Genomic DNA, 23,328 nt, shown 5'->3' with positions numbered 1-23,328 from the left:
TTAGCCCCCCGGCCAGGGATCGAACCCACACCCCCTGTACTAGAAGGGGGGCTCTTAACCCCTGGACCACCAGGGAAGTCCCTGTAGACGTCATTTTAATAGCCAAGTAATATTCCTCAATAATAGTCTCTCATGGGTAAACTATGGACAAGTGTTGAACATTTAAGTTTCACTTTCAAATTTTCTGATTCTCATTTCTTTACACTTCCACTCTGCCATCCTCTATTACTAGAACTGATGCTCTATTTTATCCCAATTGTACCTGAAATTCTTGATGTCATATCATTCAAACCCAATAGTCAGGTGATTAAATGACACAAATAGAGTTTGTAAAATTAAATATCATTTTTAAAATATTTATGTCCTCTGAACCTCAGCCTCTCTCCTGTATAGAAAAAATATCCTTCCTCCTATGACAGAGGGGGGACTCTGTGATAACCCAAAAGATTAACAAAGCAAATTTGAATGTCCCAAATCCACAATTTCATGAAAATTACCTTCTTGAGTTATAATTTTATAAAAATTTTAACCTCATAATTTCTAAAGGAAACAAGAGAGAGAACACCAAAAAAAAAAGCAAAAATAGAAAAATTCTGTAAATCAGGGCTTCTCCACCTCAAACCCAGCATCACATAATTAATGAAAGGCTTTTTAACAGAAAGAAAGTTTCTTTTTTTCCCCTAACATTGTCTTTCTGTTCTTTTTTCCAACAGACTTAAAGGCTCATTCTTCACAAACCCTGCCTGGTCTTAAAGCAAGGTAAAAGTTTTTTGGTGGGTTTTGTTTTTTTTTTTCCGATAAATCAGGGTGAAAATTCATGCTGAGGGCTGATGCTTCGTAGCCTTTGAAATCCCAAAGACTGGGAGCAGGGGTGAGAGGGGGTAGGGGTGCAGGGAGCAGGACCTCCGAGAAGGAGGGGTTCAGGGGCGGTCTCCTAGAAGTCACACACAGAGGATCTCCCAATACTATTTCCCTTTGCCATTCAAGCCATTCACAAGCTGAGAGACAAGCCCCAGGATCCAGAGCCCTGGGCACCCAGAACTATGGAAAAAGCAGGGGCCAGCTGAGTCTAGAAAGGAGGTTAGCGTGGGGAAAGACGGCCAAGGGCCCTGGGCATCGCTCGTAGTGAAGAGGTGAACACTGCAAGGAAGTTGCCATCTTCCTCGCTCAGGCGTATTCCAAGCTCCAAATGATCGTGCAGTGAGTATTCATGGAACTCCTGCCACAGGGCTTGACCCAGGCTGGATGGTTACTGCGAGAGCCGCGGACAGAAGCCTCTCTGTGCTGCTCTGCAGACACCCCCGTGGGGCAGGGGACACACGAGCTCTGGCTCAGGCTTCGTCCCCTACATCCGCCCCAAAGGATGACTGGGGGAAGGCGGTCGCTGACCTCCAGTGGGGAAGTGGGTTGACACTAGATACAAAGAAGCGCGAGGCTGGCTGGGTTACGCTGAGAAGCAGGAGTGAAACCTGCTCTACTGTGCAGGGAAGACACAGGCTATAACTTGAGGACCCGGGGCTCCGTACAGGGGCACCCCTCCACCCGGTGAGGTCAGCTCCCCACTCCCACCCTCCACCAGCCCCTCTGGATCATGCTTCACGCTTTCAGAGGCTCAGCATCTGCCAGGACCACCCCACTACGCCAGTCCACATAGGGAGCGCTTTCCGGAATCCCCTCCACTTCAGCCATTGACACTCACAGAGAAGCAAGCAACGTGATGCTGAAGGGGCCTGACGGTGAAGTGACTGGTCAGGCTGTGAGAGAGAACAGGGACCCCAGAGTCCGGCTGCCTGGGCGTGAATCTCAGCTGCTCCACCCAGCCAGCTGTGTGCTGCAGGGCAGCCGCTTCATCTTCTGCCTTGGTGTTCCCATCTGTAAAATGGGGACAGGAAGAGTTTCTGCTTCCCCGGGGCTCAGTTGTGTCCGAATCTTTGCGACCTCACAGACTGCAGCATGCCAGGGATCCTTTGTCCAGGGGATTTCCCAGGCAAGAATACTGGAGTGGGTTGCCATTTCCTCCTCCAGGGGATCTTCCCGACCCAGGGATCGAACCTGAGTCTCTTGGGTCTACCTGCATTGGCAGGCAGATTCTTTGCCATTGTGCAACCTGGGTGGGGGGGGTGGTGCTGTGGTGAGGATTAAACAAGTACTAACTCATGGGGTGCAGTAAGGGCTGGGGGTCACTGTTAGCCTTCATTCTGCTCCCCAAGAGTTACCACGTAGAAACTTAACACGTGTAGAGCAAGGAGCAGGATTCCTGGTCAGCTCTGTTCCCAAAACAAGCACCTGTCCAATCTTTCAGCCGCATTGCTGCGGCCTGTGCTTCTGTTCCCGGGCCGGCGGGGAGCCCCAGGCCTCCCCTGGGTCTGCCCCCAGGCAGTTCAGTTTGGCTCCCCAGGGCTAAGGCTCAGCCTGGCGTGCTCAGAGAGGCCCTGGATTTTCCTCACCCAACGCTGCTGAGACCGAAATCTCCAGAAACCCCTTTGGGCAAGAAGTGTCCCACAGATATATGTTTGCTAAGGTCAGCGGGGAGGGGGCACAGACTCAGCTCATGTGTTTCCTGGGTTCCTCCTAAGCAGAAAAGCACCCGCCCCCAGCCCACGCACTCTGCACGCCTGCCGTGAGGTGCCCGGGCACACACCAGGCCCCGTCCCCGCTGTGACGCAGCTGCAGAAGCAGATGTGGAATCTGGGACCAGGGGCTCCTCCCTGCATCCCTGCATTGCTGATAAAGCAGGGCGCTGGTGTTTGGCAATGCAGTCTGGTTTCCCAGGTGCTAAGGTCACAGCAGAGCCCTGGCAGGCGCCCCAGAGGACCCTGCATCGTCCCAGCCCTGGGCAGGCGTGGCAAGGATGGCAAGTGCACGTGAGAATGATCATGACCAGGGCAGCTCCCTGTGACCTCAGGCACAATCCTGCTGCTTGTCGGCCGGCCGCTTTGGCTTCTCAAGGTCTGTCCATGGGGACTTGTACTCTCTCCTTGAACCCCGGCAACATCCCACCAGCAGGATAAGACACTGAGCTCAGAGAAGCCCCTGACGCAGCCTCGAGGCCCGGAGCAGGGCAAGACGTGACACCTGCCGGAAAAGCTCGCCCTGCTCCACTAGTTCTTGACCCCTGTGGTCACTTGACTAAAACCCGAGCATCTTGCCGCTTGCCCCCGGGGTGCCCTAGTAGCGTACCCTGAGAACGCAGCCACTCTGCCCGGGGCCCGCGGGCCAGCACAGACCCGCCCCCAGGCCCCGAGAGGTGGCACAAATCCGCCCGTAACGCCCACAGATGCTGAAGGGAGAATGGTGTTCCCGTGGTGACTTTCCTGCATCAGGGAACCCTGAGCCAACAGGAGACCAGCCCATCGCGTGAAGGGCCGTTGAACTTCTTACTTTGCCTCTAAAAACAACACTGCCTCTAAGAGCCAGCACTGCCCACTCTCATTTCTGTCCTCACCTATGGAGATCTGGGCTTCCCTGGTGGCTCAGACGGTAAAATCATCTGCTCGCAATGCTGGAGACCCTGGTTTGATCCCTGGGTTGGGAAGATCCCCTGGAGAAGGAAATGGCAGCCCACTCCAGTATTCTTGCCTGGAAAATGCCATGGATGGAGGGTCCGTGGGATCACAAAGAGTCGGACACGACTGAGCGACTTCACTTTCACTTTCTTTTATGGAGATCTGGTGCAGGGCAGGGAGGTATGATTACCTAAAAGGTGTGAAACACTGGGGTACGGGCGTCTTTTTGAATTACGGTTTTCACCATTTGATTACCATGCATAAAGCAGGTAACTAGTGGGAAGCTGCTCTGTAACACAAGGAGCCCAGCCTGGCACTCTGAGTCTAGCGGGAGGGGTGGGGTGGGGGGAGTTCAAGAGGGAGGTGATACATGTATACTTATGGCTGAGTCACGATGTTGGACGGCAGAAACCAACGCAACATAGTAAGGCAATTATCCTCCAATTTTAAAAAAAAATGGTGTGGAAACCAAGGCACGGAGAAGTTAAGGGGCTTACCCAAGGTTACTGCACTCTACTCAAAAGAGCCAAGACTCCAACCCGGACCAGCCGACGCCAACGTCTACGTTCTTTCTGCCGTCCATAGTCACTGCCCCCCTTATCATCTGGGCATCTCCCTCTCTCCTGTCTCTGCCAACGGGGCCAGTCGACATGATGTGACTTCAGGGTCAAAAGCCCCTCTCATCCCTCTGAAGTGGTTTCTTGCCTACTTAGCAGAGATTCTTGAGGAAGGACACAGTGCGGGGCAGGGTGCTGGGGCACCTTTTTGATCCCGAGCTCCCAGGTAGCAGGGTCTGCGCCTCACACCCGAGGGCCTGTCCTCGGGCCCTGCAAAACCTTCCCTGAAAATGGCGGTGTGTGCAGCGGGTGGGCTGGCGGGCACAGACCCCAGTGCTTGACTTGACGCACTGCTCCGCTCTGCCTGAGGCAGCGTGAGGCGGGAAAGGCGACTGGAATGAGCAGGGTGGTGAGCCGGCAGAGGCAGAGAATGTTCTGGAAGGTTGGACTGTCCATTACGGAAGCCTTGCCTGCTGGCCTTTGAAGGCGTCCACAGATCCTTTCGCTCTAAGTGAAGCAGCAGCTGGCACCCAGAATGGCCCACAGGCCTATTTTCCACCCCCTTGTGATGGTCCTGGGATGGGTGGAAGTCTGCGGGGGCCAGGGAGCAGCTGCCACCATCCGAGCCAACCTGCAGGCAGCAGCCGTGGGGTTTCTAACCCGGCGCCTGCCTGGAGGTGGACCCTCTGTGGCTGGCATCCCTCGGGTGACCACCTTCTTCACTGCCCCTCCTCCCATCCCCTGAATCTGCCAGCAGCAGGCCTCTTCTCGAGGACACAATGCCATCTACATCGTTTGTGAGGCATGAGGGAGAGTTTCCGACCTCCCAGGACCAGAGTACACAGACACACTGGATTTATGAAAGCAAGATGGGTAAGGGACCCCGCCCCCCACACCCACCTCGAGGCCAGGCTCCGGGGGTGCTGGGGAGACGTGGCCTTGCAAGTGTCCCATGGAGGTGGAACAACGATGCTGGAGCATCACCTGTCAGATTAATGATGCATACTGCTTCCTGGGTCATCCTGTCCCTGTGACCCTCCCTTCCCTTCATCCTGGACCCCCCTCAGAGAAAGAGCATCAGCAGAGTGCTAAGACAAATACCTTCTCCCATCTCCCCCTGCCCCTTCATTAGTTTTCCTGCTCTTGTTCCACATGAACACAGGCCCTATTTCCCATGGGGACACAGGCCATTTCCTTCCCAGATTACAAGCCGGTTCCCTGGGGACAGAGCCCATCTCTAAATAATCACGTGGTGACAGGACTGGGACCCACCCCAGAATCTCCGTCTGAATGTGCAGTCAAAGCCAGCCCTGGTTCAGAACAAGCCAAGACCATCCATAGCAAGAATTTGTGTGGCCACAATTAGGAGACACTCAAGAGACAGTTTGGCAAGATTGCACTAAGGATCTTAATTCTCAGCCCAGTTAAGCCCAAAGGCCCTTTGCCCTAGGATCCTGGGAATGCACCCCTGAATGGCATCTTCTCTCGCCATGATTAATAATTTAAACCCAGCCTTAGTGAGATTGATCCATCACAGATTCACACATTAGTTTCACATCTGTAGTCATGGCAGCGGTGAATTAGATTCCCGACCGGCACCTCGCTTCCCTGCCCCCATCCATGCCTGCTCGATTTTGTAGCTCAAATGTGGCTTAAATGAAATTAGGAGCCAGAAACCCTATGAGGTTGAGAAGGGAGCAGCAGAGGTGAGCCCACACAAGCCAGGAGTTCCCGGGTGCTGGCTGCCAGCATGATGGGGAGCATTTAACAGGCTAAGTCGGTGCATGTGGGGTTTGTGTCAGGGTTTGTGCTCCAGTGGAGCCCCGAAAACTGGAACCATTTCAGAGTCAGTAAGCGTGATGGCTGGGAAAAAAAAAATCTGAGCACTTATCTAAATATTCATAAGTAGGATCCTGGAAGTCATTTACTGGGTAATCGCCTGTAAAGTGCCAATGCTAAGCTTGAAAGGAGGTAGGGTAGGAAAAGGAGATAGTGGGAGGCTGAGGTGGGGGAGGGGGGGCACCAGAGCCTGTTCACTCCACTGGGCACCTTCCTTCAGAGAGAGGCCCTCTGGAAATCAATGTCTCATTTGCCATATTCATTCATGATCCTTTTGGTCTCCAGGCTTAATTACAGAGCCAGTCACGTCTGGATCTAATTTCGGTTTTAAGTGCTCTGTGTATTTGGACTGTAGGGGCATGTTTTCTAGCCATGTCTCTTTCCACCATTGAGTTCCTTTTTGATGACACCGCATGACGTGTGGGATCTTAGTTTCCTCAACCAGGGATGGAACTGGGGTGCCCCCTGCAGTGAGGTGTGGCGTCTTAACCACTGGACCACCAGGGAAGTCCCTAGCATGTGTTTAGTGTTTAGCACAAGTCTGACCACCCACAGCAATACCTACTGATCAGATCCTCTGATGCTGGTGGCCTGGACCGAAGGTGTGGACAGTGTTGAGCCTCTAAGCCAGGGTCAAGGCCACACCCCGGGCTCCTGCAGAGATATGAGGGGTGGTGGCTATAGCTGAGATTGGAACACAAGGAAAAGTAAGCAATTTCCTAAAATTTATGAAGCTTTTTCTTTTCCCTTCTGCCCATGGTTTACAATCAATCTTTTGGAGAGTGTTAAAATAGTAACTGGATAGATTTTACTGGCAATAGCTACATGATTGTGTCTGGCCAGTGGAAAGGGGCAAAGAGACTCATTAAGAGGCTTCTCTGAAAGAGTGAAGAGTGAAAAGGAAGTGATGGGGAGTGGGGTGAAGGGGAACCCCAGAAGTATGGAGCTCCAAACAGGAGGTCAAATCTAGTTAGGAGAAGGTGGAGGAAAGTGACACAGGGAAGATACTCCGTGTGTGATGGGGACGTACCCCCGCCATGAAGAAAAGCTAGTCCCCCTGCAGCTGGAGGACAGAACACTAAGGGTTCCTGAGCATGGCAGATGCAAAAAAGAATCTGATTAGCCCAGGGCAAAAGCCACCCATCCACTACTTGGAGAAACACAACTGAGGCTAAAGCAACTCAAAGTGCTGATTTTGTGAGGGGGCAGAGGGTCCCCAGGGGTGAGCGGAGGTGAGTGCAGGCGTTGGAGGTGATGGTGCTCAGAGTCCAGGACTGGGCATCCCCAGCACCGCTGCCTGTAAAGATGCAGATTCCCAGGCTTTCTTAACACAATCCCTGCCTGCATCCTTAACAAGATCCCCAGAGGATTCTCAGCACAAGAGTGCTGGAGAACCAGCAAACCTCTAGGGTAGAATGGATTTCATGGATGCTAGATTCCTACTTTTAAAGCCTTTTTTTTATTATGGGACTACTCTACCCCATACTGTCCATGGAATTGAAACTCACCATTCAAAAAACTAAGGTCATGGCATCCAGTCCCATCAGTTCAGTCACTCAGTCGTGTCCGATTCTTTGCGACCCCATGAGTCGCAGCATGCCAGGCCTCCCTGTCCATCACCAGCTCCAGGAGTTTACTCAAACTCATGTCCATCGAGTCGGTGATACCATCCAGCCATCTCATCCTCTGTCATCCCCTTCTCCTCCTGCCCTCAATCCCTCCCAGCATCAGGGTCTTTTCCAATGAGTCAACTCTTCACATGAGGTGGCCAAAGTATTGGAGTTTCAGCTTCAGCATCAGTCCTTCCAATGAACACCCAGGACTGATCTCCTTTAGGATAGACTGGTTGGATCTCCTTGCAGTCCAGGGGACTCTCAAGAGTCTTCTCCAACACCACAGTTCAAAAGCATCAATTTTTCGGCGCTCAGCTTTCTTCACAGTCCAACTCTCACATGGGGAGACAATGGAAATAGGGACAGACTTTATTTTCTATGGCTCCAAAATCACTGCTGACAGTGACTACAGCCTGAAATTAAAAGACACTTGCTCCTTGGAAGGAAAGCTGTGACAAACCTAGACAGTGTATTAAAAAGAGACATCATTTTTCCAACATAGGTTTTTATAGTCAAAGCTATGGTTTTTCCAGTAGTCATGTATGGATGTGAGATTTGGACCATAAAGAAGGCTGAGCACTGAAGAATTGATGCTTTCAAATTGTGGTGTTGGAGAAGATTCTTGAGAGTCCCCTGGAAAGCAAGAAGATCAAACCAGTCAATCCTATAGGAAACCAACCCTGAATATTCATGGGAAGGACTGATGCTGAAGCTGAAGCTCCAATCCTTTAGCCACTTCATGAGAAGAGCTGACTCACTGGAAAAGACATTGATGCTGGGAAAGACTCAAGAAGGAGATGGGGGTAGCAGAGGATGAGATAGTTGGATGGCATCACTGATTCAATGGACGTGAATCTGAGCAACCTCTGGGAGACAGTGGAGGACAGAGGAGCCTGGCAATGCTACAGTCCCAGGGTCACAGAGTCAGACAGGACTTAGTGACTGAACAACAAATTCAACCCCAGGCACCAGAGACAGCATTTTACATGGACTCTATAAACAACACTTTGAAACAAACATGGAGGTATAACACCCAGATAAATAAATCCTTGAAACCTATTACTACAGAGAGTGGCAGGTCTGACACGGAAGGAATGCTAAAGGTACCAGAAATGCCTCATGGCTTGGGTAATGAAGCAGGCTGGAGGAGGACCGGAACAACTATTAATGGCCCCAGGTGTCTACACTGCCAAGCACAGAGCAGGGTCATAAACAAAGTATACCAGAAATTCTAACACAGAGTATTATATCCCCGCTGGTAGAAATCCTCAAAACTTGGTGCACCCCCCACACACAATAAGCGCCTATAAATATTTGTTACATGCTTGTGAAACTGCTGTTGAGTCCTCATCAGACTCCAGATCAGATATGATGATGAGAGGGTGCACCCTTCCCTCAAGAGACGGTCTTGGTAGGCAAGGAGCTGTATGCAGACATTCGCACACATGGAGAACAGTATATGATCCACCTGGGCCAAAGATTGAGAGCAAAATGACCAGGAGGAGCCAGCACAGGATCAGTAAGAACCAATCAAGGACTTCCCTGGTGGTCCAGTGGTTAATAATCTGCCGGCTAACGCAGGGGACACAGGTTCTATCCCTGGTCCGGGAAGACCCCACATGCTGAGGAGCAATGAAGTCCGTGAGCCACAACTACTGCAGCCTGCCCGCCTAGAACCCGTGCTCTGCAACAAGAGAAGCCACCGCCACGAGAAGCCCGCACAGGGCCACAGAGTGCGGCCCACGCCAGCCGAGACTACAGTAAAGCCCGTGTAGCAACAAAGACGCCCTGCAACCCTAAATAAACAAATACTTGAAGAGAAAAGAATAGATCAAGTGACGCTGGCTCTTACATCACTTTTTGACAAGGTTATTAAATCAGGACCTGTGATAAAGCAGGAGGCCTGAGTTCCAAAACACGTTTCATTTTCAGAGCCTTCCTGATGTTCCTATAGACCAGATGGGCAAACACCAGGTGGAAGCATCATGATCAGAACAGCATGATCACTGTGGAATAACCATCCGAAGAATCTGTTCAAGGATCAAGTCCACCCATTTTCCAGTTGGGAGTCACGGGGCTCCGGCCAGCACAATATTTTATCATAGATTCGGATACAGATGTAGGAGGAATACTGATATCTGTACATGACTGGACGCGGTTGAGTCATGATGATAATGTGATCAGATTCTGAAAGATCTTGACAGCCAGAAACACCGGATCAGGACTGGCTAAATAAAATAGAATGCTCATTTAGATTAGACCCTGCTTGTAGGCCCACAAATACAGGATGGAGGAGGACAAGGGGGGAAAGCCCTGTCTGCTCTAGATGATTTACTCAACCACAGGCTCCATAAGTCAACAGGATTCCTGATGTGACGGCCAGAAGGTTGATATAACCAGAAACAACTACAAGGTTATATAGAGGGAGATGAGTCCCGCTCCAGCCTGTACCACAAGAGTAGCCCCAGGGCGCTGTTCACTTAGAAGGATTCCACCCTCTATGGGGACCAGAAGTGGACTAGCTGGGACTCAGAGGAGAAGCTGGTATGAGGCTCACCTGGAGATAACATCGCACAGAGAACTGCTGAAGCAAACAAGGGCGTTAAGTCTGGAAGACCCGTGAGTCTGAGACATAGTAAGTGCCGTCAAATATCTGATGAGCTGGCACACAAAACAAGAAAACGAGACCTGGCCTCCCCATCTGCACAGAAGGGCTAGAACAAGGCAGCTTGTGAAAATTAGTTAAGAAAAGAAAATGGGTCCCAACAGCCAGAGCCGTGCACGGTAGAATGCATGTTCGTAGTAGTCAGAGAACTATTTCCCTGGTGGCTCAGACGGTAAAGCATCTGCCTACAATGCGGGAGACCCGGGTTCGATCCCTGGATTGGGAAGATCCTCTGGAGAAGGAAATGGCAACCCACTCCAGTATTCTTGCCTGGAGAATCCCCTGGACGGAGGAGCCTGGTAGGCTACAGTCCATGGGGTCTCAAAGAGTCAGACACAACTGAGCGACTTCACTTTCCCGTTTCAGTAATCAGAGAGCTCTCTCTCTATGGAGGGCTCAGTCTTAGCTGATGGGCTGGCAGCATGGATCTGCCCTCGTCAGGGAGGCTTTGCATCCATAGACAAGATCCATGTCCACAGACGGCTCAAATCCTAATGCTCCTGTGAACAGGGAAGCAGAGGTGGGTGCAACTTGCCTCTGCTTTCCTATCATGGGCCTGCTCCTCTCTGCTATTGGGAATGGAATGGAATGTAGTGTGTGTGTGTGTGTGCATGTGCAGAGTAGGAAGAAGGGCAGGTAGGGGTCAGGGGAGCAAAAAGGAGCCGGGATAACAAAATTCTAGGAAACATTGGCTCAGATGGTAATGAATCCACCTGCAATGCAGAAGACCTGGGTTCAATCCCTAGGTCAGGAAGATCCCCTGGAGAAGGAAATGTCTACCCATTCCAGTATTCTTGCCTGGGAAATCCCATGGACAGAGGAGCCTAGCAGGCTATAGTTCATGGGGTTGCAGACTCAGATATGACTGAGCAAGTAACACTTTCACTTTTCAACCAAGAACTTTAGGAAAGTTCTCAAAAACTACAGTTGCCTCTTGTGACGTAACTCATCTGTACTAGCCAGGCCCCCGGGCCTTCCCACTGGCCCTCATTCTGCTCCTCTCTGGGAGCTCTTGACCACAGAACACCAGAGACACCCACTTCCTACAGCGACAGGTGTACCTGTAGGTGTAGGTTATAAGCCTACACGGCCTGGAAGCCACTTGGCTCTGTGGTTCCTATAGAAGGAGGACTCTCCCTGAGGTCTCCCCAGCCGTCCTGTCTGTCCTGGGGACCAGACAAGAAGAGGGCCTGCATTTCCCAGCCACAGTTTACTGCAGCCCCAGAGTAAGTCAGCAAAGCTAAGAGGAGGATATGGACAGAGGAAGCATCCAGTATATACCAGCAGTGGCCTCCAACCCAAGTTTTCTCCTCTGTGGATCAACTTTGGGTGCTAAGAAAGAACCTCAGACCCTAACTGTCCAATACGAATCCACTGAAACGTATAAGGTTAAAACTGCCAATGGCCATCATCTTCTGTCTTTTAACAGTACTTTCAACATCAAGATCTCCAGGAGAGGAAGAGTCAACGACGACTCTAGCCACCTTCAAGTCCGAGTCACAAGGTATCATTGTAACTTTATAACTTTACGATGATTTTAAATGACTCGTGGAAGCTTCAGGTCCATCCATGAGATGGTGAGAAGCACAGAATTAGCATGCCCCATGCCAAAGAGCGTCCTCGAGTGATCATTTTAGACTAGGGCAGCCTTCATGAAGGTCAGTGGGCCAAAGCCTTATTTCTAGAACTTGATGTCAAGGCTCAGGGAAGAAACTTGACCAAAGGGTAAAATGCTTTTAATTGTGAGTTAAAATTGAGCTTTGAAAGGGGAGGAAATACTATTTACCACCAGAGTTAGAAAGGAAGATAATGGATTACCCATACCCAATTTATTCCATGACATCTACTGTGTATCTACTGTGTATGAAATTATATTTATTGTACACCTACTGTGTACTCGGCAGTAGTATGTCCATCTTCACATGGACAAAGCTATCCTCCCCTCTCAGAACTTAAACTCTATTGGGAAAGATGAACCGTGAACCAAAGGAGGGGAATCAATGTGTGCTGAGCATAAGCTACCGCTCCAACTGCTGAAAATCACAGGAGCCTCTTATCCTAGAATATGCAGTCTCCGCCCTGGTTTCTCCAGACATTTAAGGGTGAAGAGTTCACCATTCCACCTCCTGTTAATCATTTTTCCTATTTGTTTTTAGCCTTTGTTCCCACTGAAGAACCACAAATGGCAAGAAATGGTGAGTCCCACATAACCTAACCAAAGACTCCTGCTCCCTGCAGAGGGTCTGGGAATGGTCCCCCCCGGGGGGGCAGGTGCCTTGCCGGTCTGGCCCGTGCTGAATCCTAGAGAGAATCGAGGGACGTGCTGGGCACACAGTCCACGAACCTGGATGTGCTTCCCTGTCCTTAACTGAAGAAGGGAGATAGAAACAGAAAGAGAGTCTTGGGAGTGAGAAAGAAGGACCTGGGAACAGTCCAGAAGTCCATCTCTCCACTCAAGGTCTGTATCGGGACACCCACATTTCAAGAGGGGCCAGCCAGTCAATTACTGGCTTCTCTGAAGTCTGGGCAGCAGGGCTTAGCTGGGATGCATGGGTCCCTCCAGACAGGCTCTTTCCATGGCACCTCGGCAGGGAATGAATCGGAGCCCCTCAAATGGTACCCTTAGAGCCTAAGTCAGTTTTTATTAAAGTAGGGGATAGCTGAATCCTCTGAGGGAGAAGGACAGGGGAAAAGGTTGGGTTTTGGTGGCAGAATTCCAACATGTACACATCGCTCCACCAAAGTCCTACAATTAACCAGACCTATTCTATGGTTTGGAGGCGGGCATGACAACCCACTCCGGTATTCCGGCCTGGAGAATCCCATGGACAGAGGAGCCTGGCGGGCTACAGTCCATGCAATCACAAAGAGGGGGACACGACTGAAGTGACTTAGCACACACACAACCTTTGATTGAATAGAAACAACGGAGGGATGGTGAACTGCTGGGATGGGGGCAGGGAGGAGCAGGGTTACCTACACAGGTAGCTCATCAAACAACCTCTTTCTCACTCTAGAGTCTTCTTGATCTTATTCCATTTCCAGAGAGGAGAGAGCCAGGGTAGACTAGTGCTGCCCAGACTTTCACGTGCAGCGCATTCACCCAGGCCTTGTGTTCAAACGCAGACTCAGTCCAGGGGCCTGAGGGTCCGCGTTTCTCAGGCACCCCCGGCAGCAGCTCCCACCGGAGGGGTGGAGGAGCGGACCTGCCCGGGTTTCACCCCTGTGCCCACTTCTCTGAGCCGGCCGGAGGCAGTGGCCTACTGCTTCTCCCCTCCGCGTCCTGGCTTAGAACATGGGGCTCTGCTCTGCTCGGCAAACACACAGGACTCCAACATCCACCCCAAAGTCAGGAGGCGTCCTTCTGTCAGGAAAAAAAAAAGCTGTGGGAGGAGAGCCACTGACTGGGTGGAGAGGAGTTAAGACTTGTTGATAATCAGTCCGGGAGAGACGTCCCGCTCCATGGAGTGCTGAGTGCCCGGCTTCCGTCGCACTGGCGCTGGTCCCCTGAGCCGCCCTGAAGATGAGCTCCGCGGTCCCCGCTACACGGACGAGGGGCCCAGGGCGCGGAGGGCTGAGTGACCCACTGGGAAGGCCCCGGGGAACAGGGCCACCACGCGGGAACCTGGCCTGACACTGCCGCCGCCTCCCCAGTCCTCCCACAGGAGAGGCTTGGAGGGAAGACAATCCCACTAGAACAAAGGTAGAGGTTGACAGAAATCCCCAAAGGGAAAGTTAATTAGGACTAAAGCTCTTCCCTCTCCTCCTGCCCCAGTTAAGGCTGTGTTACTGAGGATTTACCGGGCTTGTCTTGACACGTAGCCAGGGCCGGTTGATGCTAATAAGGTTAATGATTTCGAGGAAACAAATGCCTCCTTACACGGCTGCTCCCAATTCCGGCCTGCCAAGTCCCCTTCTTCCCTTGACAAACACCTACTTCTTTTTTTCCCCCCTCAAATTAAGTGTCTATTATTCAATAAAGCCTATTAAAAGACGGCACTGACAAATCACAAGGAGCTGCTGAGCGAGCAGGGTCAGAGGCAGGCTCCCCTCCTCCGCGTCCAGCAGGCACGTCCTCAGAGAACCTTCCTCGGGGGCTCTGCACCCGGCCTCCCCAGACTCGCGTTCTACCAGCTCCTCTGCTACTTCTCCTGAGGGCTTGCCTGAACCCTGTGGATTCTCGTCAGGTCTTCTCAACAAGAAGAAACTTCTCCAGGCCACACCCCAGGTGGACAGTCTGGGGACACACAGGGGCCCCTGCAATGAGGCAGGTTTCCACCAGGAACAAGCCGAGGCTGGGGTGGGACGTCTGCAGGCAGAGAGGCCCCTGGCCTGGGGTCAGGACAGGCAGATCCAGCTGGGTGGAGCTCACAATCCCTGCAGGGGCCCAGAGGAGTCAGCGTTTCCATTACTGAACCAAAGTCCGGAGGCAGTGCAGAGATATGTATGGAGATCACAAAGAACGCCCCTCTCCACCCGCAGAGACCCAGCAGGGACACACATCAGACAGACTCAGTCAGCCCAGCACCACCGGCTGGTAAATGGGCTTCCTGGATGGCCCAGCGAGGAGGGGCTGGTGTCATCCTGAAGCCAAGACAGAGGCCACCATAATTTCCCTGGGGTTCCAATCATCATGTACAAGCCCTGTCCCCTCAGCTCCGCTCAGGATCCACACCTTTCCCGGAGCAGGGAATCCAGGCCTAAGTTGTAATTATCCGTTCCTCCATTCAAGTCGCACCCCGTCCACACTGGAGGTCTCCAGCCCCTCTCCTGGCCCAGAGTCACCAGGCTGTGGTTGACCGTGAGAACAAAGGCATCTGCTATCTCCCAGAGACTTGTCTTTTTTATTTTTTTTTAAGCTCACTGGCTTGGGGATTCATCTCTTACGCTTTAACTAGCAATTACGAACCATCTGCAATTCTGGAGATGGGCAATTTTTGACAAAACTGACAGGAGATAGGAATATTTCTCAGGATTTCCAAGAGAAAATCACACTCAGAATAAATCTCTCTGGGAATAAAATCTCAATTCCTCCACAGGGCCTCCTAGGTCCTCCGTGAGCTGGCCTTGGCCCTCCCAGCTCACCTCACTCTCACTCCCCTCACGCACGCTGTGCCTCCTGTGGTTTGTCAGATTCCTCAGCATGCTCCCACTCCCTCCCATCTCAGGGCCTTTCACCTCCTCCGCCCCCTGCCAGGGATGGTCTTCCCCAGCCATCTGCCTGCTCACTCCCTTGCTTCGTGTAGGACTCACTCAAATGTCACTTTGTCAGATGCGCCTTCCCTGACCACCGGAAACACACACTTTCCTAAATCTGCCACTGAGATACCCTTTCATTCCTGTTTTACGAATGTCTCCGAGTCAAATTTTAAGTGGTTTGATGAATTTAAAGTCTTATTGATGACCTGTGCATTTGTAGTTAAAAGGTCAAGTGTAAATGCCGTAAATCTGTTTCTCTTTTTGTTTTTGTTTGTCGTTTCGGCTCCTTTCCCAAATGCCTCTCCTTTGGCCGTACCTTCCACCATTGAAAGCCACGGAGTTTAACTACAAAGAGAGCTTTTGGGACCGTGTATTGAAAGACCCCATTGGTACACTGGAAGATGATGAGGTCTTCGAAGATGAAGTAAGTTGGTTAAAAACTGGGAACACTGGCTCTGCATGTTGGGTAGGGTAGCCCGGGGGGCCAGCTGGACACTGCGTCTTGAGTCCTGGGAGTCACAGCGTTGCTCCGCTGTTATCACAGCCCAAGAGGGCTTCTCTTAAAACACGCTGAAGTGTAAATGACACGCATTAATCCAAAGAGGGTCAGAAGAAAGCCAAGGATGACACCACAAGGCCCTGCATTCTGTAACATGAATAAAACCCCCTCAAGATTGCTTTTGAAGGCAGCAACATTAAAAGCGAAACACACAAGCTACCCAGATACTTAACAGAACAGGGCAAATCGCTCTTTGTAGAAACTTTGTGTAAAAATGAAGTTAGATCCTGGAAATATGGACTAGATGTAATTTTCCCACTAAGCAATAGTGGCTCAGACGATAAAGAATCTGCCCACAATGCGGGAGACCTGGGTTTGACCCCTGGGTCAGGAAGATCCCCTGGAGAAGAGAATGGCAACCTGCTCCAGTATTCTTGCCTGGAGAATTCCATGGACAGAGGAGCCTGGTAGGCTACAGTCCATGGGGTCGCAAAGAGTCGGACAGGACTGAGCAACTAACACACACACACACCACTTAAAACTCTAGACATTATATATAAAACAAACACAAGGAGCTTTTAAAAGACAGAGGAAAGAAGGCAGACTGTCAGGGGACCATGAGATCCAAGGAACAACATGGCAGTGAGTTTGAGTTTTCTTTTTGCTTCATAAACTCCTGAAAAGACCACAATCAGAAACCCCAACAAGCACAGACCAAAGCCCCCCAAAAAGCCTACCATCTCCAACCGAAGGACCAGGCATGGAGAGCCCAGAAGACGGAAACTTCAGACAACGGCGTCCTCAGTGCAACACCACAACAAGGAGCATTGGAGCATACCCCACAGATCTGAGTCCTGCTCCCACACTTTTCAAAGCGGCACAGAACCAGCCCTGGGAGTTTAATGGCAATCCTTTCCCAGCTGTATCCAATAACTAGAGACACCGTGGGAAGCTCCAAAACCTTGAATAAGTCTTCCATCTACAGAAAAGTTTTGTACTGTCTTTACTGCACAAATGTTTTGCCTGCCAATGCAGCTTGGTGGCTATAATTTCCAATTTACCTCCAAGGCTTCCAACACCTGTTTACTCAGGTTGTATATCCTTTCCACTATAGCTGAGAAATTTTCTCAGGATTGTAGGTACTAACTACAATCACAAAAGTGAGAGCTTGTGTCTCTGAAACTCAAAATAAAGCAGATACATTATCCTGAACTTAAAAAGGGGGTGGGAAATAACCGAGGCATTTAGTTTTTGCTCTTATTTTAATTGAAAAAAAATTCTCTGATTTCAGTTCTTATTTAGCCTAAATTCCTTACTTTCCAGACATGCTCTTATACACTTATATTAATAAGAAGCAAAAGTATTTTTGCTCAGCCATGCCTGACTCTTTGCAACCCCATGGACTATAGCCCACCAGGCTCCTCTGTCCATGGGGATTCTCCAGGCAAGAATACTGGAGTGGTCTGCCATGCCCTCCTCCAGGGGATCTTCCCGACCCAGGGATTGAACCCAGGTGTCCTACACTGCAGCAGATTCTTTACCATCTGAGCCACCAGCGAAGCCCATATTAGTAAGAAAAAAACCTACTGCTTTTTCCAATACTGAACTACCATGTCAAATGATGGAAAAGGGATTACTTGAATTTAGATTCACGGCACTGAATATACTAAGATAGGAAAGTAAACTCAGGCATTTTAGAGAGATTTTTTAGCAAGAGTTGAAATCGAAAGGAATTGTTTTAATTAGAAACAAATTTTTCAAAAACCTTCAGCGCACCTGTCAACTGAGGTTCTGTGTGTCTGGCGGGGCTGCAGCCGTAAGCCAGGGGGACACCTCCCATGGAGCCGCGTGAGGTTCTGGATGAGACAGGATGCAGGGAGGCTTCTGGGTGACACGCCGCCTGTGCACGTGAGCCCCAGGCACAAACACCTTGCCGTGTCATCTCAGGGGCTTGGCTCAGGTGACAAAGTGTGGCGCAGAGAGGGGGGACATGACCCCCTGGCTGTCTATACCACCTGGCTCCAAAGATCAGACACTTAGGTGAGTGACGGGGCAGCACCTGCAGCCCAGCCACAGTATCACCTGAAAAGCACCGTTCCTCCAAGAAATCCCACAGGCAGCAGATGTGCCCAAGTAGGGCCAGAGCAGGACAGAAGGAATGGAGTCAATGCCACATGATACCTGCAGCTGAGAGACTTGTCTGTGTGCACTTCTGAGGCCTTTGGGAGGGGGAGCACCAGAAACCACTGAGGTACCCACGGGAGAGACGTCGCTGGGGTCCTTTGACTTGGAGGCAGCCATCAACCTAGACCGTGGTTATTCTGACGGTGGGATCTGACAGACCTCACATGCCTCGGGGCAACTCAGCCCAAGCGCCACAGCTACCAAGCTGCAACGACTGAGCCCGCGTGCCTAGAGCCCACGCTCTACAAGGAAAGCCACCACGCTGACAAGCATGCTCACAGCAACCAGGGAGTAGCCCCTGCTCGCCGAAACTACAGAAAGCCCTCAGGCAGCAACAAAGACCCAGCACCGCCAAAAATAAAAGAAAAATGAAAATTTTTTAAAAAAAAACAAAAGGACTCGTGAAAGACCAGCCTGGGCAATTGGGTCATCACTCCAACTCAAGGAGGAATGGTCAATAATAAAGAATTTAGAGGCAGGAATATTGGGACCACAAGCCTTCACCTCAATCCGCCCCGAAGCACTGATACATTCCAGTGTGAAAAGATGAACTGAGGCCTATTAAGAATCTGAAGAATTTGTTTGAGCCTGTATGATTAGAATCAGGCAGTACCAGACTGGAAGTGGCTAAGAGCCCTCGGCCAACAGGAGCTGAGGAGAGACAGAAAAGGCAGAAGCAGAGCAAGGAAATTATTGGCTGACTGGCTTAAAGCCGAGCAGCTGCTTTTGAGTGGTTGTCCTTGGATTTTGATCTCTTAGGCTTGAGGCATTTACCGGCTGAGGTTTTTGTTTGCTTACTCGGGGCACCATGGCCTCAGAGCCTCCTCAGTCTGATGGCCTCTGTGTTTAATTAACTGAACACCAGCAATGAGGAGAGGTGCGTGCAGAGGCGGGGATCAAGCAAGTCGGTCCTGAGACACCCCAGCTTTCCCCCAACCTGGAAAAACCAGACAACCGCAAGCTCCATCCTTGTATCTGCCCCAAGTCCCATGCGACTCTGGGTATGTGGGTCGCCCGCTTCCTTTTTGTTTTAGTTGTTTAGTTGCTAAGACATGTGTGCCTCTTTTGCAAACCCATGAACTGCAGACCGCCACGGTCCTCTGTCCATGGAATTTTCCAGGCAAGAATGCTGGAGTGGGTTGCCACTTCCTTCTCCAGGGGAATTTCCCAACCCAGGGGTCGAACCCATGTCTCCTGCATTGGCAGGTGGATTCGTTACCACTGAGCCACCAGGGAAGCCGCCCCCCCTGCCCCCACTGCTTACTTTAGGAGGCTTATAAGCGAATGGTAGACTGTACATTATCAGACGCGGAACAACCTCCATAACAATCTCAACCTGTAGTGAGCAGGGCGATGTGACGACCTGCAGTTCTTCTAGACAGCAAGTCACAATTCACCTTCTACCAAAAGGGAGTCGAAAAAAGAAACTCTTGTGAAGACCAACCTATGGGTCAGTCCTGGTTAACCTCACAGACTTGAGATAGAATGAACAAATCTACAAAATTAAAAGGTAGCTTGCAGTGTCATTACTTTGGAAGAATCCTTAAAGACAGAATCATCCACTACAAGAACATGCTAGGTACTACCCTGGTCTCCTGAAGACTCTTATCCTTCACAGTTATTTATGATACAATAAATAACCAACCACTGAGAGCTTGGTCATTCCAGGAACTAAAAAAGCCTTATGCTCTCAAGCCATGAATGCAACTTTATGTTCTAGAGCCTTCTCTACATTTGGAAGAAGGAGGTAATTTTATGCTCTCAAAAGACTTCTTGGTATGCTACTATTAAAAAATATATATTCTTAAGGGAACTGGGCAATGAGAAGAGGGTGTGACCATTATGGAGACAACCTTCAGAACAAATCTTGCTAGTCATCCTACTGTTCCCACTGTCTTTTTCCAATTACATGTTGAAATCTCATCTGGCACATCAGGGAATCAGATTTCAGGCTATTTCATTCTGCAGTCCCTTTGCAGGTTTCCTCTTGGACTGATCTCTTGATCATTATGTAGTGTCCTTCCTTATCTCCTGTAATCTTCTTTACGGTCTATTTTGTCTGATATGAGGATTGCTACTCCAGCTTTCTTCTGTTTCCCATTTGCATGGAATATATTTTTCCATCCTCTCACTTTCAGTCTATGTGTGTCTTTAGGTCTGAAGTGGGTTTCTTATAGACAGTATATATATGGGTCTTGTTTTTGTATCCATTCAGCCAGTCTGTGTCTTTTGGTTGGAGCATTTAATCCATTTACATTTAAAGTAATTATTGATATATATGTTCCTATTGCCATTTTCTTAATTGTTTGGGGTTTATTTTTGAGGGCTCCAAAATCACTGTAGATAGTGACTGCAGCCATGAAATTAAAAGACGCTTATTCCTTGGAAGGAAAGTTATGACCAATCTAGACAGCATATTAAAAAGCAGAGACATTACTTTGTCAACAAAGGTCCGTCTAGTCAAGCCTATGGTTTTTCCAGTAGTCATGTATGGATGTGAGAGTTGGAATATAAAGAAAGCTGAGTGCTGAAGAATTGATGCTTTTGAACTGTGGTGTTGGAGAAGACTCTTGAGAGTCCCTTGGACTCCAAGGAGATCCAACCAGTCCATCCTAAAGAACATCAGTCCTGGGTGTTCATTGGAAGGACTGATGCTGAAGCTGAAACTCCAATACTTTGGCCACCTGATGTGAAGAGCTGACTCATTTGAAAACACCCTGGTGCTGGGAAAGATTGAAAGTGGGAGAAGGGGATGACAGAGGGGATGAGATGGCTGGATGGCATCACCGACTCAATGGACATGGGTTTGGGCAAACTCCAGGAGTTGGTGATGGACAGGGAGGCTTGGCATGCTGCAGTTCATGGGGTCGCAAAGAGTCGGACACAACTGAGCAACTGAACTGAACTGATTTTGTAGATCTTTTTCCTTCTCTTGTATTTCTTGACTATATAAGTCTCTTTAACAGTTGTTGTAAAGCTGGTTTAGTGATATTGAATTCTCTTAATGTTTGCTTGTCTGAAACGCTTTTTATTTCTCCATCAATTCTGAATGAGATCCTTGCTGGGTACAGTAATCTTGGTTGTAGATGTTTCCCTATCAGTACTTTAAATATATCCTGCCATTCCCTTCTGGCCTGCAATTTCTGCTGAAAGATAACATATGGGGTTTCCCTTGTACATTACTTGTTGCTTTTCCCTTGCTGCTTTTAATATTCTTTCTTTGTGTTTAGTCTTTGTTAGCTCATTTAGTATGTGTCTTGGCATGTTTCTCCTTGGGTTTATCCTATATGGGACTCTTTGTGCCTCTTGGACTTGTTTGACTATTTCCTTTTCCATGTCAGGGAAATTTTCAACTATAATCTCTTCAAAAATTTTCTCATACCCTTTCTTTTTGTCTTCTTCTTCTGGGACCCCTATAATTCAAATGTTGGTGCATTTGATAATGTCCCAGAGGGCTCTGAGACTATCCTCAGTTCTTTTCATTCTTTTTACTTTATTCTGCTCTTCAGAAGTTATTTCCACTGTTTTATCTTCCAGCTCACTGATTTGTTCTTCTGCTTCAGATATTCTGCTTTTGATTCCTTCCAAAGTATTTTTAATTTCAGTAATTGTGTTGTTTGTCTCTATATGTTTATTCTTTAATTCTTCTAGGTCTTTGTTAATTGATTCTTGCATTTTCTCCATTTTGTTTTCAAGGTTTTTGATCATCTTTACTATCAATATTCTGAATTCTTTTTCAGGTCATTTGTCTACTTCCTCTTCATTTATTTGGACCTCTGTGTTTCTAATTTGTTCCTTCATTTGTGTAGTATTTCTCTGCCTTTTCATTATTTTTTTTTAACTTATTGTGTTTGAGGTCTCCTTTTCCCAGACTTCAAGGCTGAATTCTTTCCTTCTTTTGGTTTCTGCCCCTGTAAGGTTGATCCAGTGGTTCATGTAAGCTTTGTATAGGGTGAGATTTGTGCTGAGTTTTTTGTTTGTTTTTCCTCTGAGGGACCAGGCTGAGTGAGGTGGTAATCCTGCCTGCTAATGATTTGGTTTGTATTTTTGTTTTGTTTGTTGTTTAGATGAGGGTGTACAAGGGTGCTACTGGTGGTTGGGTGATGCCAGGTCTTGTATTCAAGTGGTTTCCTTTGTGTGAGTTCTCACTATTTCATACTCCCTAGGGTTAGTTCTCGGAGAAGGCAACGGCACCCCACTCCAGTACTCTTGCCTGGAAAATCCCATGGATGGAGGAGTCTGGTAGGCTGCAGTCCATGGGGTCGCTAAGGGTCAGACACGACTGAGGGACTTCACTTTCACTTTTCACTTTCATGCATTGGAGAAGGAAATGGCAACCCACTCCAGTGTTCTTGCCTGGAGAATCCCAGGGACGGGGGAGCCTGGTGGACTGCAGTCTATGGGGTCGCACAGAGTCGGACACGACTGAAGCGACTTAGCAGCAGCAGCAGCAGCAGGTTAGTTCTCCAGTAGTCAAGGTCTTGGAGTCAGTGCTCCCACTCCAAAGGCTCAGGGCTTGATCTTTGGTCAGGAACGAAGATTCCACAAGTGGTCTGTTATAGCATTAAGTGAGATTAAAACAAATACCCAAAACCAAGAAACCAAAGATGAACCCCAGACAAATGGCAGTCACAAAATCAGGCAAATAATAATTAAATAATGGAATATACACATATACATAAGCAAAGTCAAAGTAGTCCAACAAAAATAAAATATAGTAGATTGACCCAGCGAACAAAGGAAATAAAAAATTATATCTACCAGTTAAGACCAAAACTAACTAAAGCACAAACTGGAAAACAAAACGAAAGCAAAGTGCCAAGTGGGGAATAAAGCAACGAAAACAAAACTAACAAATATTTTGAGAGGAAAAGAAAGCAAGAATAGATATGCAAAGTTACATAGAGATAGATGAAGAAGATTTATATACAGTAAAGATTAACTCTTTAGCAGGTTTCGACCACCTCCTATCAGTCGGTGTTCAGGACCATGCTCAAAGAAATGGCTGTTCGCAACGAACTGGAGGAGGATATTACCATTCCCCTGACTGGTCATCTGGAGGGTGAAACCAGAAGGAAGCTGGGAATTCTGTAAGTGACAAGAGGGATGGAACTATTGGTCACTGGGAAGGTACTGGTCGCTGGGTGCAGGTAGACCAAAGCTAGATGCAGAGAAGAGTGTTAACTGGGCCATGAGAGCACAGAAGAAGGCCAGGGTCCAGAAGCTTCCTTGAGTCAAAGAGCTGGCACAAGCCAGACACAGGACA

The 23,328-nt window shown here is 49.2% G+C and overlaps 2 protein-coding genes across 2 annotated transcripts in view; one reads left to right on the top strand and one right to left on the bottom strand.

Annotated features, from left to right (window-relative positions):
• Positions 1 to 23,328, bottom strand: part of CBY2 (chibby family member 2) — a 127,946-nt gene that overhangs the window by 82,382 nt on the left and 22,236 nt on the right. The window lies entirely within an intron of this gene.
• Positions 1 to 23,328, top strand: part of ERICH6B (glutamate rich 6B) — a 50,039-nt gene that overhangs the window by 6,085 nt on the left and 20,626 nt on the right. Inside the window, exons 2-3 of the mRNA XM_043892144.1 lie at positions 15,712 to 15,803; positions 23,013 to 23,152. Of these exons, the coding sequence (XP_043748079.1) occupies positions 15,712 to 15,803; positions 23,013 to 23,152 (232 nt within the window). The remainder of the gene's footprint in view (positions 1 to 15,711; positions 15,804 to 23,012; positions 23,153 to 23,328) is intronic.

This window comes from Cervus elaphus, chromosome 30, assembly GCF_910594005.1.
Source record: "Cervus elaphus chromosome 30, mCerEla1.1, whole genome shotgun sequence".
Taxonomy (NCBI): Eukaryota; Metazoa; Chordata; class Mammalia; order Artiodactyla; family Cervidae; genus Cervus; species Cervus elaphus.
Note: the sequence above shows the minus strand (reverse complement) of the source record. Positions and strands in the feature narration are given on the sequence as shown.